We start from the raw sequence: 15,589 nt of genomic DNA, 5'->3' as shown, positions 1-15,589 counted from the left end.
TCTTCACTAGTTTTATCTCAGCCAAAAGAGGTTTTTATTTAAATCTAATGATGTGCACATGTTTCTGTGATGGGTATGTTTGTATTGAAAATATCATTGACCTGATATAAAATCAATGGAAGTCTATGCAATGTCCTCACTAAGATAGCAAATCAAACGTGTGTGTGTGTATTCAAATCCATATAATGTAACAAAGAAACATATATTGATCTATCTTTATGTAATTATATAATATAAAATAAAATAGAACTATTGATCTAAATAAAATAGATCAATGTTTCTTTGTTGCATTCTATGGATTTTTCACATAGCCATTTGAGAACAGTAAAGTGCCTGTCCTGATCACTCCAACTCTTCCAGTGCTTTCATTTTTAGCATTTTTCGGAATAAAAGACCAGTTGTTCTACATGTGAAATGGCACTTTGCCCCATTACCCCTCTAATTTCCCGTCACTGAATCTTTACAAATTTCTGATGAAAACAACTGTAAATTATGAAGCGAATAATCAAGTCTGTTCGAAACAAAGGACATCAGCAACCAAAACAAGTCCTGTCACATTTATAGACTATTTTATCTATAACACATTCACATTTAGATCTCCTATTTTATTCTTCAAATATATAAATAACAGCACTGTAATGAGATATTCACACAAACTGAGACAAAAGGATTAGCCTTAATATTTCCCATCAAATTCAGCACGACTTGACCAGGCATTGTGCACACTGATGGAACGGGTCTACCTTTGTTGTTACCACGTGGTTTATACGTCATCATTTCGCGCCCGTATGAGATTCAGCGACATGTAAACACAGATGAGCGACATGGACAAAACAGCTCTAGACCTTGTTAAGGTAGTTATAAAGCACAAGTTATGCACAAGAATATGAAGATTTGATTTAATTTGTGTGCATTGTTGTGTTGTGATGGCTTGCGTGACGTCAAAGTAAAGTTTATATCTGTCTCAAATCGCACATTGATGATCCATGGCACATTATTTTTCTCTGTATTAATTGTAGAACAGATCTAACGTAACTCGTGCTGTAAAATGACAACCAATAATAAGTGTTAACTTGCATGTAGCTTGTTACACATGAAATAATAGCCAGATATTGATCCTTTTATACAATATCTATCTATCTATCTATCTATCTATCTATCTATCTATCTATCTATCTATCTATCTATCTATCTATCATCTATCTATCTATCTATCTATCTATCTATCTATGTTTGTTTTATGTGTTGCTTAATATTTGAGCTGATATAGTGAGAATATGGAGCTCATACTCGAGGAAAAACACCTCAGCTTTACCCAAAGGACAGAAATATGCAATTTGGTGCAGATATTGTTATTTACCTGGCCAAAAAGTAAAATGAAATTCTCATAGCATATAATTGAAATCAATGATTATTATTATTAATAAAATGGTTTTCATAACAGTATAGCACAGTACTTAGATAAAATGCATATCAGTAATTAGCATAAACTCTATATCTCCCAATAATATGTTTTATGAAAATAATATTTACAGATCAAAGCTCTGTAGTTTTAACTGTGGGGGTAAGAAATATAATACAATACAATGCAATACAGTGATGACGGAGAGATGAACAATTAAATGTTTCATAAGACTTCAGAACTGAACGGACTGAAAGTGTTATAATTTAAATAAAACGTCCGATATTACATAAAATATGCTATGTTAATAAAATTGTGTTAAATGTCACTGCATATTTATGTGATATGCTGCTCATAAGCGTTTTCACTATTATTGTATTATAAAATTCATCATATTCAACATAGTTTTATGTAAGGATTTTACTTGTTGGAAAGCCCATAAGGATGTTTCTCTGTTGCATTCTATGGATTTTTCACAGTCATTTAGGAACAGTAAAGCGCCTGTCCTGATCACTGCAACTCTTTCAGTGCATTTTTATCATTTTTCATAATGAAAGACCAATTGTTCTAGATTTCCTGTCACTGAATCTTTACCGATTTCTGATAATAGCAAGTGTGAATTATGACTCATAATAAAGCCAGTGTCAGAACTGACCTTCACATGTTGTTGACTCTGGGTGTTGTATTTCCTGTGCTGTGCTGAAGTGGCATCATGGCAGCTGACTCAGTGTATCAAACAAAAGTACTTTTCACCTCTGCTGTGGTCGGCTGGCTCATCTTTCTTTTCCTCTTGTACTTAGTAAATCACCTGCCATAAATCACCATGTTGGCATTTCACAGATTAACAAATATGTTTAAATGTGCTTTAATACCAAAATATATAGTGACAAAATATACATCATTGTTGGTGATTCTATGCATTGTGTGTAATCTGTGTCCCTTTTTTGTACTATGATAAATGTTTTAGGTCCATGGAGGTGGAGGCTATGACTCTGATTTCAGTGATGATGATGGTGGTGGAGGGCAGTCCAAATATGATGAGAAAAGGTCAGATTTTGTTTTATATCACTAATAAAAAAATGTATGGTTTTGGCCTGGGTATCATATTTTTGGGCATAGCATTATGGTAATACCATGTTTTTGAACATGTAGTGCATGTAGTATCATGCTACATTAAATATGATGCTACATATATTTTTGTTCATCTGTGATATATATACACACGGTACCGGCCAAAAGTTTGGACACATTACTATTTTTAGTGTTTTTGAAAGAAGTCTCTTATGCTCATCAAGCCTGCATTTATATGAGAAAAAACAGTAATATTGTGAATTATTATTACAAATTGAAATACTTTAATATACTTTAAAATGTAATTTATTCCTGTGATCATAGCTGAATTTTCAGCATCATTCCTCCAGTCTTCAGTGTCAATGATCCTTCAGAAATCATTCTAATATGCTGATATATTATCAATATTGGAAGCGGTTGTGTTGCTTAATATTATTTTATAACCTGTGATACTTTTTCAGGATTCTTTGATGAATAAAAAGTTAAAAAAGAACAGCATTTATTTAAAATATAATTTTTTTTAACAATATACACTACCGTTCAAACGTTTGGGGTTAGTAATTTTTTTTCTTTCTTTTATTTTTTTTAAAGAAATTAATACTTTTATACAACACGGATGTGTTAAATTGATAAAAAGTGTTAGTAAAGACTTATATTATTAGAAAAGATGTCTATTTTGAATAAATGCTGTTCTTTTTAACTTTTTATTCATCAATGAATCACAGGTTCCAAAAAAATATGAAGCATCACAACTGTTGATAAATCAGCATATTAGAATGATTTCTGAAGGATCATGTGACACTGAATGATGCTGAAAATTCAGCTTTGCATCACAGGAATAAATCACATTTTATAATATATTTAAGTAGAATACAGTTATTTTAAAATGTAATAATATTTCACAATATTACTGTTTTTACTGTATTTTGATTAAATAAATTCAGCCTTGGTGAATTTATACACATAATCAACAGCAATATAATTGGAATATAATTAGAAAGAATGTAATTAATTAGCATAAATAAGAGCTGGTCCTCTTGTTGTGTTTTAGGGCAGGTGAAGATGAGCTGTTACAGAAGCCATTCCAGAAAGGTCGACACACCAAGGTGGCCCATAAAAATGTTGCTGCCCATGAATGGGACAGGTACTGCTCACGTCCATCAAAACAGCAAAGCCCATAAAGCCCAGTATGTTTATACTGAAATAAAATTTTGTTTTTGTTTTTTTCCTGACAGAGAGGAAGCCAGAAACCGACGGCAACACCTGATATCAATGAACGCTGTATCCTGTCAATGGGCATTTTTCACAAAATTTTGTGACAGTGGCAGATTTGTAGCTTTTGAAAAGCTCTGTATTTCTTTGTGGCTCATTTTGCATTCTATGATTTCAACTCGTTAGACTGAGAGACAGAATGAGACTATGTAATAAAGTTTTGATTAAAATGCACGTTCACACCAAGACCAGTAACTATAACGATAACTATATCAGCGTCCACACCAGCGGGCGATATCGTTCTGTTTATTATAAACACGCACTGCAGTTTTGTCATCTGCCACTTTAAATGCTCAAGTTCTTTAAAGCAGGATGAATTCTGATTGGCTGTCAGTGTTTGTGTCGTTCATCAGCTGGAAAAAATAAATCTAAATAGTTGCTGTTATCATTATAGTTGTCAAAGTTATCGTTGTTGGTGTGTGAACGAGCCTTAAGAGTGCTGAAAGTGTATTTTTCAGAAAGTTTAACCATACTAAACTGTAAATAATTTTTTCTTCTGAGTGGCAAAAAATCCTTAACAGCATTTTGTGAGTTTGAACGTCATAAGAAGTTTATCAGCGACTACATTCTGTATTACGGAGGGAGCGTTGAACACCTCAGACGATCCACGTGAGCAATTTACTTTATCTGAATCACTCTCATTAAAACTAATGAAAATTTGAAGGATAATCTGCATTTTTCTGATATGAAATATATTATGAGTACAGTTAAGTGGTGCAGAAATTACACACTTTCTGCATGTGTTTCCATACACAGATCTAAAGATAAGACTGATCTAGATGTGGTGAAAGAGAACCACCGTTTCCTGTGGAGAGAGGAGGATGAGGAAGATATGACATGGTAATGTCTGCTTATCTCTTTTAATTTCATTTTTAATCTTGACCTCTGCACTGTCCACCCTAAGATAAAGTTTCTGAACTGTTTAGGGAGCAAGAGCTCGCAAAGAAGTACCACGATAAGCTCTTCAAGGAGTACTGTATTGCTGACCTTAGCAGATACAAAGAAAATAAGGTTTGCCTTTTCTTTTTTAACCCTGTAAAGCCTAATGTGTGACGTTTAATGCAATGTGTTTTATGTTTTGTATCATATTTGATACATCAGGCTCATCTAGTATCATATAGTTAGAATATGGAGCTCATGCTTGAGCAAAAATAAGCCCAAACTGAGCAAAAATAAGCATTTTGGTGCAGTTGTTATTTATATAGCCATATGATAATTCATATCATAAAAATATGAAATTCTGATAGCTTTTAATGTGAATCAGTTTATTTTTTTCTTTAACTGTATAGCAGACTACTTACATTAAAATGCATATAAATATCAGTTGTCTCCAAATTATATGTCTTATTAAGTAGTTTAATGATCAAAACATTGTAGTTTTAATTGTGGAGGCAAAACATATAATACAATACTATAATGATTGAGAGATGAACTAATAAACAATCCTCAAAAGCCTATTTTGGATACTCAGATTTTAACATAATATATGGATAATCAAATAAACCTAAGTTGCTTCAGTCCAGTCAATGTTCATCTTGAAATATTACTAACAATATAAAAGTTATTCTTACATTTACTTTATAAAAAGCTGTAAAGATTTTAGAGTAAACAGACACATGTACCAAGCTGAAGGTGGACATTATTACAATTATACTAAAAAGCCTTTTACTTGCTAAAAAAGTAGAAATCAGATGACAAAAGTCATGTAGCAGATTGTGTACATCAGATTATTCAGCAAAGTTTTGATTATGTGGATAATTTTAGAGGCATTAGAAATTCACATATCAAATATGATACTACAAATATGTTATTTTTTAGTATGTTTAATTTCTGTATTTACTGAATTACAACTTTTCTGTTAATAGTTTGGATTTCGGTGGCGCATTGAAAATGAAGTAGTTTCTGGAAAAGGTAAAACATTTGTTCTACTTCTATACTTCTATATTAAACTTTTAATGTTCACATACTTGAAGTATTCTGGTTGTATAATGAACAAAACAGGTCTGAAATTCAGAGCAGTATCAAAACAGCCACTAGGTGGTGATGCGGTTTTATCTTGTGTAAAAGAACATCTTCATCCTGTCCAAACAAACCAGGGATGGACTGGGACTGAAAAAACAGCTTTACAGGTGATATGACAAATCGGGTCCTCTATCAACTATTAGTAAATGATTATACTAAGTACATACATTACATTCTTTTTGTAACTGAAATATTTGTACATTTAGCATGCAATTTTAACCCGTAATAACATTAAAAATGATTGTGAATACATGTAGGCTAAGTGCAAGTGTGTGTATAAACTAGTTCAAACAGCATTTATCATAACATGATTTTGTAGGAATTTTAATCAGGCACTAAAAAGAGAATCTATTAAAAAATGAGCCAATGGGATCGCTTGGGGTCCTAACAGAGACCCGATTTCGAGAGAGGACCTGATTTGTCACCACACTGATAATTAAATGTTTTTGGATTGAAAAAAAAAGCACAGTTCATTTACATAATAAAATATTCAACATTTAAGTAAACTGATCAGATGGTGAAGGCTAACAAAGAATCCTGTGTTCAAATCACAGCTAAATACACGTATTTTTCAATTTAAGTTACATTTTAATTTTTTTATTTGAGCAAAATTTCTCCAAAGTATACGTTGAATATGTTGCATGATTTAACTTGTTTTAATTATTTATTTTCAGTTGAATGTTCAAATGTCTTTCCAGAGTAATTTAATTTCTGATTATTATTGACAGTGACCTAATTGTAAGGTAGTGAGGGTTTGTCTGTGTCATAACACAAATCAATGATTTTGTTTTCTCTGGGTCGTGGTTCACGGTTATGTTATCTAAGTAGGTAAACAAGGGTGAAGTACGTGTAACAATCATCAAAATTACACAAACAAAAAGGCAGATCCACGAAGAGGCCCTTAAACGAGTGATCTGGTCGCACGCTGTTACGCTTGTGTGTGAGAGACTTGCAAAGTGCTTTTTCTCTGACTGAGTCATGGACCATCTGCCATCAGGCATCACTCACACCCTGAGCCACAGCTTAACCCCCGCAACACACACACACACATACTAGTGTCAAGGGAATCAAAACACCTAGTCTGGACAAATGCTATTTTACTATTATTTATGTATATACAGTAGTTCTCAAGCAGGGGTCCGGGACCCAGTAGGGGGCCTCAGCACTATTTCAAGAGGGCTGCAAGACGGCATAAAAAAGACAAATTTTGTTTTAAAATATGATAAAACAGCTAAAATATTTCTTATTTTAATTTGTTACCTAATCAACTTTTATTTAAGAATCTGAGTTCCCAGAGTGAATTTAAAAAGTGTCCTTTTTAGGCCTGCAAGCACTCTTAAAAGTAATTCAGGTCACCTGTTACCACAACTTAAATAAATTCATGGCTGCAAGTAAAAAAAAAAAAGCTAATTTATTTATTTAATTCAACCTCTTTAAGTTGCAAACATATTAATCATTACATTAACATAATATTGTGTGTAAATAAAACTTAAATTTCTGCTTTGATTGAATTTAAAAAAAGTTGTACTAATGAAATTGTATTAATGAAATTGTCTTGATAAGTTTGGAAATTAAGACAGTGGATTTCTAGTTCCCAGCATGCTTTGTACTGGATAAGGAGAATGTTGAAATTAAGTTTTATTTTATTTTTTATTTTAGTGAAGGGGAAGACCTGTTAATGTTTAATGCTGTTATGTTTGACATTGAAAAGAGTTTCTGTAATGTTGAAGTTTTCATTGTGCTGAAGAGTAGATACATGACTCTATAAGCAATGACTGCGCTAATCCCTGTGAACAAATAATATTGTACTTATTCTTTAAATATACATGTTAAATAAGTTACAAGGATTTGAACTGAAATAAATAAGATTAATTGGTTCCAGGGCAACAAATCAAGTAGTTGGAGCAACTTAATTTTTTTGAGTAATCAACTTAAAAATTTGTGTTTGATACAAATGATTAAGTTCCACTAACTCAGTATATTTTGTTGGTTGAACATAATTTAATGATGCAAATGGTTGTGTTATATATTTTTTAATATATATATTTATTTATTTATTTATTTTTTGAACCAACACTTTTTTTTTTTTTTTTGAGTGAGTGGCTTTGAAATTAATGTCAATTTCTAAAATATTATATCAGGTGGAAATTGCTGAGAAATTGCTATTTTTGAGTAAAAAATAATAATAATAACCAGGGGTCTGGGACCCACTAGGGGGCCTAAGCCACAAGATGGCTTATAATGATTTACAATAAGACAAAATATGTTTTAAAATAAGGTAAAACTGCTAAAATGTTTATTTCTTAAAATATTTCTTATTTTACTTAATTAACTCAACAACTTTAATTTAAGAATCAGGGTTTCTACAGTATTGGAAAAAGTTGGACGCATTTTAAAAGTGTATTTTTTTAGACCTGCAAGTGAAATTAATAAAATAATAATATGTTCTAGATATTCCCAGCTCTAATATATTTTATCAGATGGACATTTCTGAAAAAGTGGAAAATCATGTAATCATGAACTATCACAGAGTTTAATTATTATTATTATTATTATTATTTAAAAGAATGATTTAATTGTTTTTTAATATACTACCATTCCTAGACTTCTGTCAAGTCTAAAAAACAAGTAGCTTTGTCAGCAGAAGTGGAGTCTTGGAGTCAAAAATGCCGCACTGTACTATTAGTAACTATTAATATTACTCACATTTAACATTAAACTTGGGAATGTAACTCGTCTAGGGACATGAATGATATCTCAAATCGTGCAGCTAAATGAGGAGAGTTTATTGAAGATTTCACCTTAACAACATCCTTGCATCATAAAAGCTACTCACATTTTCTTTAGAGAATATGAAAATTATATAGGTCAATGCACATTTCTACCAACAACTTTTCTCTGCTGCTGAGGGACATTCTAACAGGTCCCTTTAGGAGTTCGTCGTGAGGAGTTCCCATCTGCTGGGCATTATTTCACAGTATAATGTAGTATAATGAGGGCATCCCTGAGACTCCTAATGAGGGCTAACCCTGATGCGTTTTGTCATTTCTCCAAAGACGCTGTTTGTCAGCTTCACTGGCTTTAACAGCTTCAGTGCTGCTCACACGAGCTTAGCTGCAGAGGTCGGCGTCGCATGTACGTCATCAGAGAGACGGGGTAATTGGGCATCACATTAACCCTTTAACTTAAACTTTAAAGGACCCAATGAAAAATGCATTTTTATCTAGAAGGTATAAAGTTCTACTGTACAGCTGAGATGTCTGTTTATGATAAAAAAAAAAGCATTTATTATGCAATACTTATGTGCAATACTCTTTCAGGAGATATTTTTTAAAATAATAAACATGTTAGAAAGTCTTAGATACCTTGCATAATTATCGGGTCCACATAAAATAAAATTTATACAAAAAGAGTGTTTAGAAATAATATATCTGTATATTAGGGTCAATATAATATCAAAGCCATTTTCAGTGATTTGAATTTATAACGTTTTCAATAAACTAGCAAATTTAATTTCATTCAGCATTTCAAAGCATTTTACACAGCAGAAATACATGTGTTACTGTATAAGCAAGCACTCATTTTGACCAATAGCATACACTATGTAACTAATACTAGTTAAACAAGCTTAATTTAGATTTTTTGTGGAATGTGTCTGCATGCTCAGTGTTTCTAAAAAGACATAGCTGCTGCCTTAATACTTATCTTCTAGGTCAGTTTTCTCTTACTAGTTGCGAAACCGCATACTGTCAAAGTAAGCACTACATTTGAAGAACTTACTTGGCGACCAATAAAAAGTATGTTTTATATAGTATGAATGCGATCCAGACATGCTTTTTCCACTATGTTGGCATTGCCATGTGACCTACAAATTCACTTGCGTTGCTACACGCCATTTATGAATTCTCTCCCTTCGCCTTATGGCAGGGATGGACAACTCCGGTCCTGGAGGGCCAGTGTCCTGCAGAGTTTATCTCCATCCCTGATAAAAACCTCACTTGCCTATAACTTTCTACTAATCCTAAAGACCTTGATTAGCTGGTTCAGGTGTGTTTGATTAGGGTTGGAGCTAAACTCTGCTGGACACTGGCCCTCCAGGACCGGAGTTGTCCATCCCTGCCTTATGGGATACCTATTCAGTTGCTCATTAACACAAATATCTAATCAGCCAATCATGTGGCAGCAACTCAGTGCATTTATGCATGTAGACATGATCAAGATGATCTGCTGAAGTTCAAACTGAGCATCAGAACGGGGAAGAAAGGTTGATTTAAGTGACTTTAAACGTGGCACGGTTGTTGGTGCCAGATGGGCTTGTCTGAGTATTTTAGAAACTGCTGATCTACTGCAATTTTCACGCACAACCGTCTCAAGGGTTTACAGAGAATTGTCTGAAAAAGAGAAAATATCCAGTGAGCGGCAGTTCTGGGTGTGAAAATGCCTTGTTGATGCCAGACTGGTTCAGCTGATAGAAAGGCAACAGTAACTCAAATAAACACTCGATACAACCAAGGTCTGCAGAAGAGCATCTCTGAACTCACAATGCATCAAACCTTGAAGCAGATTCGCTACAGCAGCAGAAGACACACCGGGTCAGAATTTGGCTTAAAGGGATAGTTCACCCAAAAATGAAAATTTGATGTTTATCTGCTTACCCCCAGCGCATCCAAGATGTAGGTGACTTTGTTTCTTCAGTAGAACATAAATGATGATTTATAACTGCAACCGCTGCCGTCTGTCAGTCAAATAATGGGAGTGAATGGGAACTCGAAAAATAAGAGTAAAAAAAACATGCATAGACAAATCCAAATTAAACCCTGCGGCTCGTGACGACACATTGATGTCCAAAGACATGAAACGTTCGGTTTGTGCGAGAAACCGAACAGTATTTATGTTATTTTTTTACCTCTGTTTTTTACCTCTATGTCCAACTGCGTTCAGCACTCGGTTAGTGAGGTCTGATCGCGCTCTGACAATGGCAGTGATGTCTCATGCTTATACTTCAATGAGTGCTAGACATCACTGCCGTTATCAGAGCGCGATCAGACCTCACTAACCGAGTGCTGTCGCAGTTGGACATAGTGGTGTATTATTTTATTTTTATTTTATTTACTTTATTTGCGCTTGCACAAATTCCTCAAAAAAACAAACAAAAAAACAACAATTTAACAAAATACTTACATACAGTAAACTTTGTGCAAACTCAGGAGTAGGATGAAGAACAAATTCTTATTTAACCTACCCCAGTCTTATTTCAAAGAAAGTAACAAAAATATAGATGGCAAAATCAAAAAACAATTATTAAAGTTAAAAAATTATATAAATACTGTACGGTTTCTCGCACAAACCGATCGTTTCATGTCTTAGGACGTCAATGTGCTGTCACGAGCCTCAGGGTTTAATTTGGATTTGTCTGTAGTGTTTTTTTTTTACTCTTATTGTTCGAGTTCCCATTCACTCCCATTATTTGACTGACAGACGGCAGCGGTTGAAGTTAAAAATCATCAATTGTTCTACTGAAGAAACAAGTCATTTACATCTTGGATGCCCGGGGATTAAGCAGATAAACATCAAATTTTAATTTTTGGTGAACTATCCCTTTGAACAACATGAAAGCATGGATCCATCCTTTGATCAACGGTTCAAGCTGCTGGTGGTGTAATGGTGTGACAGATATTTTCTTGGCACACTTTGGGCCCCTTAATTAAGCATCATTTAAATGCCACAGCTACCTAAGTATTGTTGCTGACCACGTCCATCCCTTTATGACCACAGTTTACCCATCTTCTGATGGCTACTTCCAGCAGGATAACACACCATGTCACAAAGCCCAAAACATCTCAGACTGGTTTCTTGAACATGGCAGTGAGTTTACTTTACTCAAATGGCCTCCTCAGTCACTAGATCTCACAGTCACTAGCTCTAGAACATCTTTGTGATGTGTAGCAACTGCGTGATGCTATCAAGTCAATATGGACCTAAATCCTTTGAGTAATATTTCCAGCACCTTGCTGAATCTATGCTACAAAGTATTAAGGCAGTTCTGAAGGCAAAAGTTGCAACATTATGATTTGATGCCATACATTATTGATTTATTGTTTGACACTATTATTTGATGGCCAATCAGCAACTTCAGTCAGGCATATTAGACCTGTAGGAAGATCTCCTCTTTTTAATAAATTTTTCCCACTCAAAGTAAGGTCTAGCATACGGTTGAGACATCAGTTAAAGGGGTTTATCTGCATGGGCAACGTGAGGTTGATACCTCAGTCACTCCCTCTGCCGCGAGATCATCTGCCATCTACGTCACAGCTCAAGCCTTTCTTAAAGTTGAAACATGACATAATCCTTCAAAACAAAACCAGTTTGTATTACTTTTTTCAGAGTGCAAATTGGACACATTTTATCAAAGATATGGAAATTGCAAAAACATGCTTCCTGTTTCAGCGTGGACTGTTTCACTTCCAGGACAAGAGTTTTTCTTTCCTAACAATCTAAGAAACTCATTCCCAGAGAGGCTTTTCCATACAGAACATACCTGGAGGATCTAATATCAATCTCAGAAATGAACTTTAATCAGTTCACTTTCAAACAGAAGTGTGGTCAGACTCATGGCAATTGACCAAAGCCAATCCAGACGGCACACTGTCAGATGTGTTGGAAGCCTGGCAGAAAAACTCCCTGATGACGCACTTTTCCCTCAGCTCCAATCTGGAGGATCCCCTTGTAAGCCTACTGGAGCTAATGTCAGCCCGCTGATAACTGAGGTGAAATGCCAGGCCAAGGTCATGGGAGGAGAGTGGCTTTTGCTCTGTCTGTCTCACTAGCCGTTTCATGTCAGTAACAGCCAGGGCCGTCGCAAGCGGGGTGAAAGGTGGTGACGATTATATAGAGGCCAATGACTTAAACCTGTGGGGATCAGCCACCCCCCTACTCCCCAAGAGTGTGATACCCCAGCTACGGCCCTGGTAACGGCAGTGAAATCACATGCAGCAGTTAAAGCCTATTTTCAGTTTGGCTTGTTGTGCACATACTTTCAATTTTAGGGTCATACTAAAAGGCGTTTTCTTTCTAAAAAAGCTTAAACTATAAATCAAACATCAGAAGACATATAGTAGATTGTGTGCAACATTTTTTCAGCAAAGTTTTGATCATGTTTATAATTTAGAGGCCTTACACCATGTCCACACCAGACATGAGCGGCGCGATGTGACATGACAAAAGCAGACCGAATCCATTATAATCAGTGATGCTGTCTACACTGAATGCAACATAACAAATTCACCACAGTAAACTCGATCTATTTCTGATGTAGGAAAAGTGTCCCAATCAACCTGAGTTCACCGTACTTCAAGCCCTCGCACTACTTCTGACACAAATAACAAGGGGCTTAACATTAAAGGTGCAGTAAGTGATTTCTGAGAAGCTCTGTTGATATTTGAAATCACCAAAAGGATCACACCACTATCTTTATAGCTCTGCCTCTGAATTCACAAACACGTTATGCAACACAGGCACCTCCCCCTAATGAGTGGACACACCCCTTATTGCTGATTGGCAACAAGTGTGTTTTGCTGCTCAGGGTTTGTAGTCTTTTAAAAAGGCATCTGAAATAAACTAAGTGCAATGTAGTGTTGTCAAAAATATAGATTTTTTGACACATATCGATACTGAAGTATCTAAAACGCTTCCAATACTCATTTTCCACAGATACACGATACCAGCTGTGCTTTCTCACTCTCTCATCTCTCCGACAGGGAGTTGACACACAAACCCACATCTCCTCACTCGCTCGTTTCATTTGCTCTGGATGAATATTGTTGGTATTCGCCTCTCAGCACTAAATTGAGTTCTTCTTCGCTGCTTATTGCGCTTAAACAGTCAAATACACACAAAATAATGTCAATAGGCTGGTATTGACAAGTATTCACATAAACACTGTCAGTTATGTTTTAAGTGAACGCAAAACAGTTGAGAAAGTACTAATGTAACAGTATAATGGGTTAGTGCATCGTTTTAAAGTGACAGCAGCCTAATTTACCTGCTGCCAAATTATAAGATAATATTATGAAGACTTCAGATGCAAAAGCCTCTAAGTGTCATCTGAAATTTTCTTCTAAAATGAGCATTTTTATTAAGCTTGTATGTTTAGGTGTTACGGATGCTGGTGCAGAGAGACGAGGCAGATACGGATTTCCACAATACATATAGATCTTTACTTAAACAAGGCAGGAACACCAACATACAACATTAACACAACAGAGAACGGACGAGGAGTGAAGGGAGTGAGTGCAATATATGGGAGTGCTGACAATAGAGTCCAGGTGCAGGTGATGAGTGAAGATGAGGAGCAGACGAGGGAAGTGAGTGCAGGTGTGGAGAACAGGAGGATGATGGGAAATGGAGTCCAGGGGAACAAGGGATCCGTGACAGTACCTCCCCCTCCCGGTAGGCGCATCCTCGCGCCGTAGATGTAACAACCGGGAGGGGGGCCGGCGCCCTGGAGACCTCAAACCGGAGCAGGGGGAGGAGTAGACTGGAGTGGAGGTCTCCAGGGCAGGCTCAAAAACCACGGCGGGTCAGGAGCCGTGGGCAGCCATGGCGGGTCAGGAGCCGTGGGCAGCCATGGCGGGTCAGGAGCCGTGGGCAGCCATGGCGGGTCAGGAGCCGTGGGCAGCCATGGCGGGTCAGGGGTCCTGGGCTGCCGAGAAGCCATGGAGTCCAGGCAACGCTGAAGGTCCGTCGGACCATGGCGACACCGGCGGTTCCGCCGACCGAGGTGTAGGCAGGGCTCCAGAAGGCCGCAGCGGAGGCAGGACGACAGACAACAAAGGGAGAACAGGAGGGAGTGAAGAAGCCAACAGAACTGAGGGACAGAGGGACGGAGTGAATACGGAGGAGTGAAGTCCTGAGGTGAGGGCAGGCTGATGGACGACCAATGTTTGACCGGAGGAAGGATGGAGACTGGTGAAGCTGGTGGACTGATGGGCCATGGTGGAGACGAGGGAGGTTGGAGCCAAGGTGGAGGTAATGGGACCGAGGGCCGAGGTGGAGTACTGGATGAAGGGGCTAGAGGTGGAGGTGACATGTCGAGACAAATGAGAGGAGGTGGGAGAGGGAGGCAGGGAGGGAAAACAGTCTTTGAGCTGGAGACTTTTATAATAAAGTTCATAATATGAGCAGCTGGCTCGGCGGCGGCGGCTGGAGCGGCAGGCTCGGCGGCGGCGGCTGGAGCGGCAGGCTCGGCGGCGGCGGCTGGAGCGGCAGGCTCGGCGGCGGCGGCTGGAGCGGCAGGCTCGGCGGCTGGAGCAGAGGGCTCGTAGGCGGCGGCTGGAGCAGAGGGCTCGTAGGCGGCGGCTGGAGCAGAGGGCTCGTTCATCCCCTCAAATACAATTAAAATCCCCACAGGCACTGGAGCTGGCTCTGGAGAGACTGGAGCGGGCTCTGGAGAGACTGGAGCGGGCTCTGGAGATACCGGAGCGGGCTCTGGAGATACTGGAGCGCAGGAGACTGGAGAGCGCTCGCCCTTCTTCCTCTTCCTCCTCTTAGGTTTACCGGACCCAGCGGAGATTTGTGGGCCCGGTAGGACACAGGGGGAACCTTCGCTAGAGGGGTATGCGGAGGAGGACGGAGGCTGACTGACTGGCCCGGCCAACCGTGTTTCTGGATGGCCTGGAGACAAACACACATCCTGAACCTGTTCCACGAAAAATTTGGACTCATTCAAAAACAAAATTAAATTGATAGTTTCGCTTAAGGAGAGACGAAAATCAGGTTTGTTTAAACGGATAGTGTTGTCGTCCAGACCATCCAGAAACAGGG

The 15,589-nt window shown here is 37.4% G+C and overlaps 2 protein-coding genes across 2 annotated transcripts in view; one reads left to right on the top strand and one right to left on the bottom strand.

Moving 5' to 3' along the window:
• The first annotated feature begins 734 nt into the window (after positions 1-734).
• The window catches only part of fra10ac1 (FRA10A associated CGG repeat 1), a 19,521-nt gene continuing 4,666 nt past the window's right edge, over positions 735-15,589 (top strand). Inside the window, exons 1-8 of the mRNA XM_067368918.1 lie at positions 735-854; positions 2,370-2,449; positions 3,525-3,617; positions 3,709-3,754; positions 4,278-4,354; positions 4,502-4,585; positions 4,672-4,756; positions 5,611-5,656. Coding sequence (XP_067225019.1) covers positions 816-854; positions 2,370-2,449; positions 3,525-3,617; positions 3,709-3,754; positions 4,278-4,354; positions 4,502-4,585; positions 4,672-4,756; positions 5,611-5,656 — 550 coding nt within the window. The 5' untranslated portion in view covers positions 735-815. The remainder of the gene's footprint in view (positions 855-2,369; positions 2,450-3,524; positions 3,618-3,708; positions 3,755-4,277; positions 4,355-4,501; positions 4,586-4,671; positions 4,757-5,610; positions 5,657-15,589) is intronic.
• pde6c (phosphodiesterase 6C, cGMP-specific, cone, alpha prime) overlaps positions 11,306-15,589 on the bottom strand; it is a 24,531-nt gene continuing 20,247 nt past the window's right edge. Inside the window, exon 22 of the mRNA XM_067368915.1 lies at positions 11,306-15,049. Within this exon, the coding sequence (XP_067225016.1) occupies positions 14,277-15,049 (773 nt within the window). The 3' untranslated portion in view covers positions 11,306-14,276. The remainder of the gene's footprint in view (positions 15,050-15,589) is intronic.

This window comes from Chanodichthys erythropterus, chromosome 19 (assembly GCF_024489055.1).
Source record: "Chanodichthys erythropterus isolate Z2021 chromosome 19, ASM2448905v1, whole genome shotgun sequence".
Classification (NCBI taxonomy): Eukaryota; Metazoa; Chordata; class Actinopteri; order Cypriniformes; family Xenocyprididae; genus Chanodichthys; species Chanodichthys erythropterus.
The sequence above is the reverse complement of the archived record's forward strand: the minus strand, read 5'-3'. Positions and strand labels throughout refer to the sequence as shown.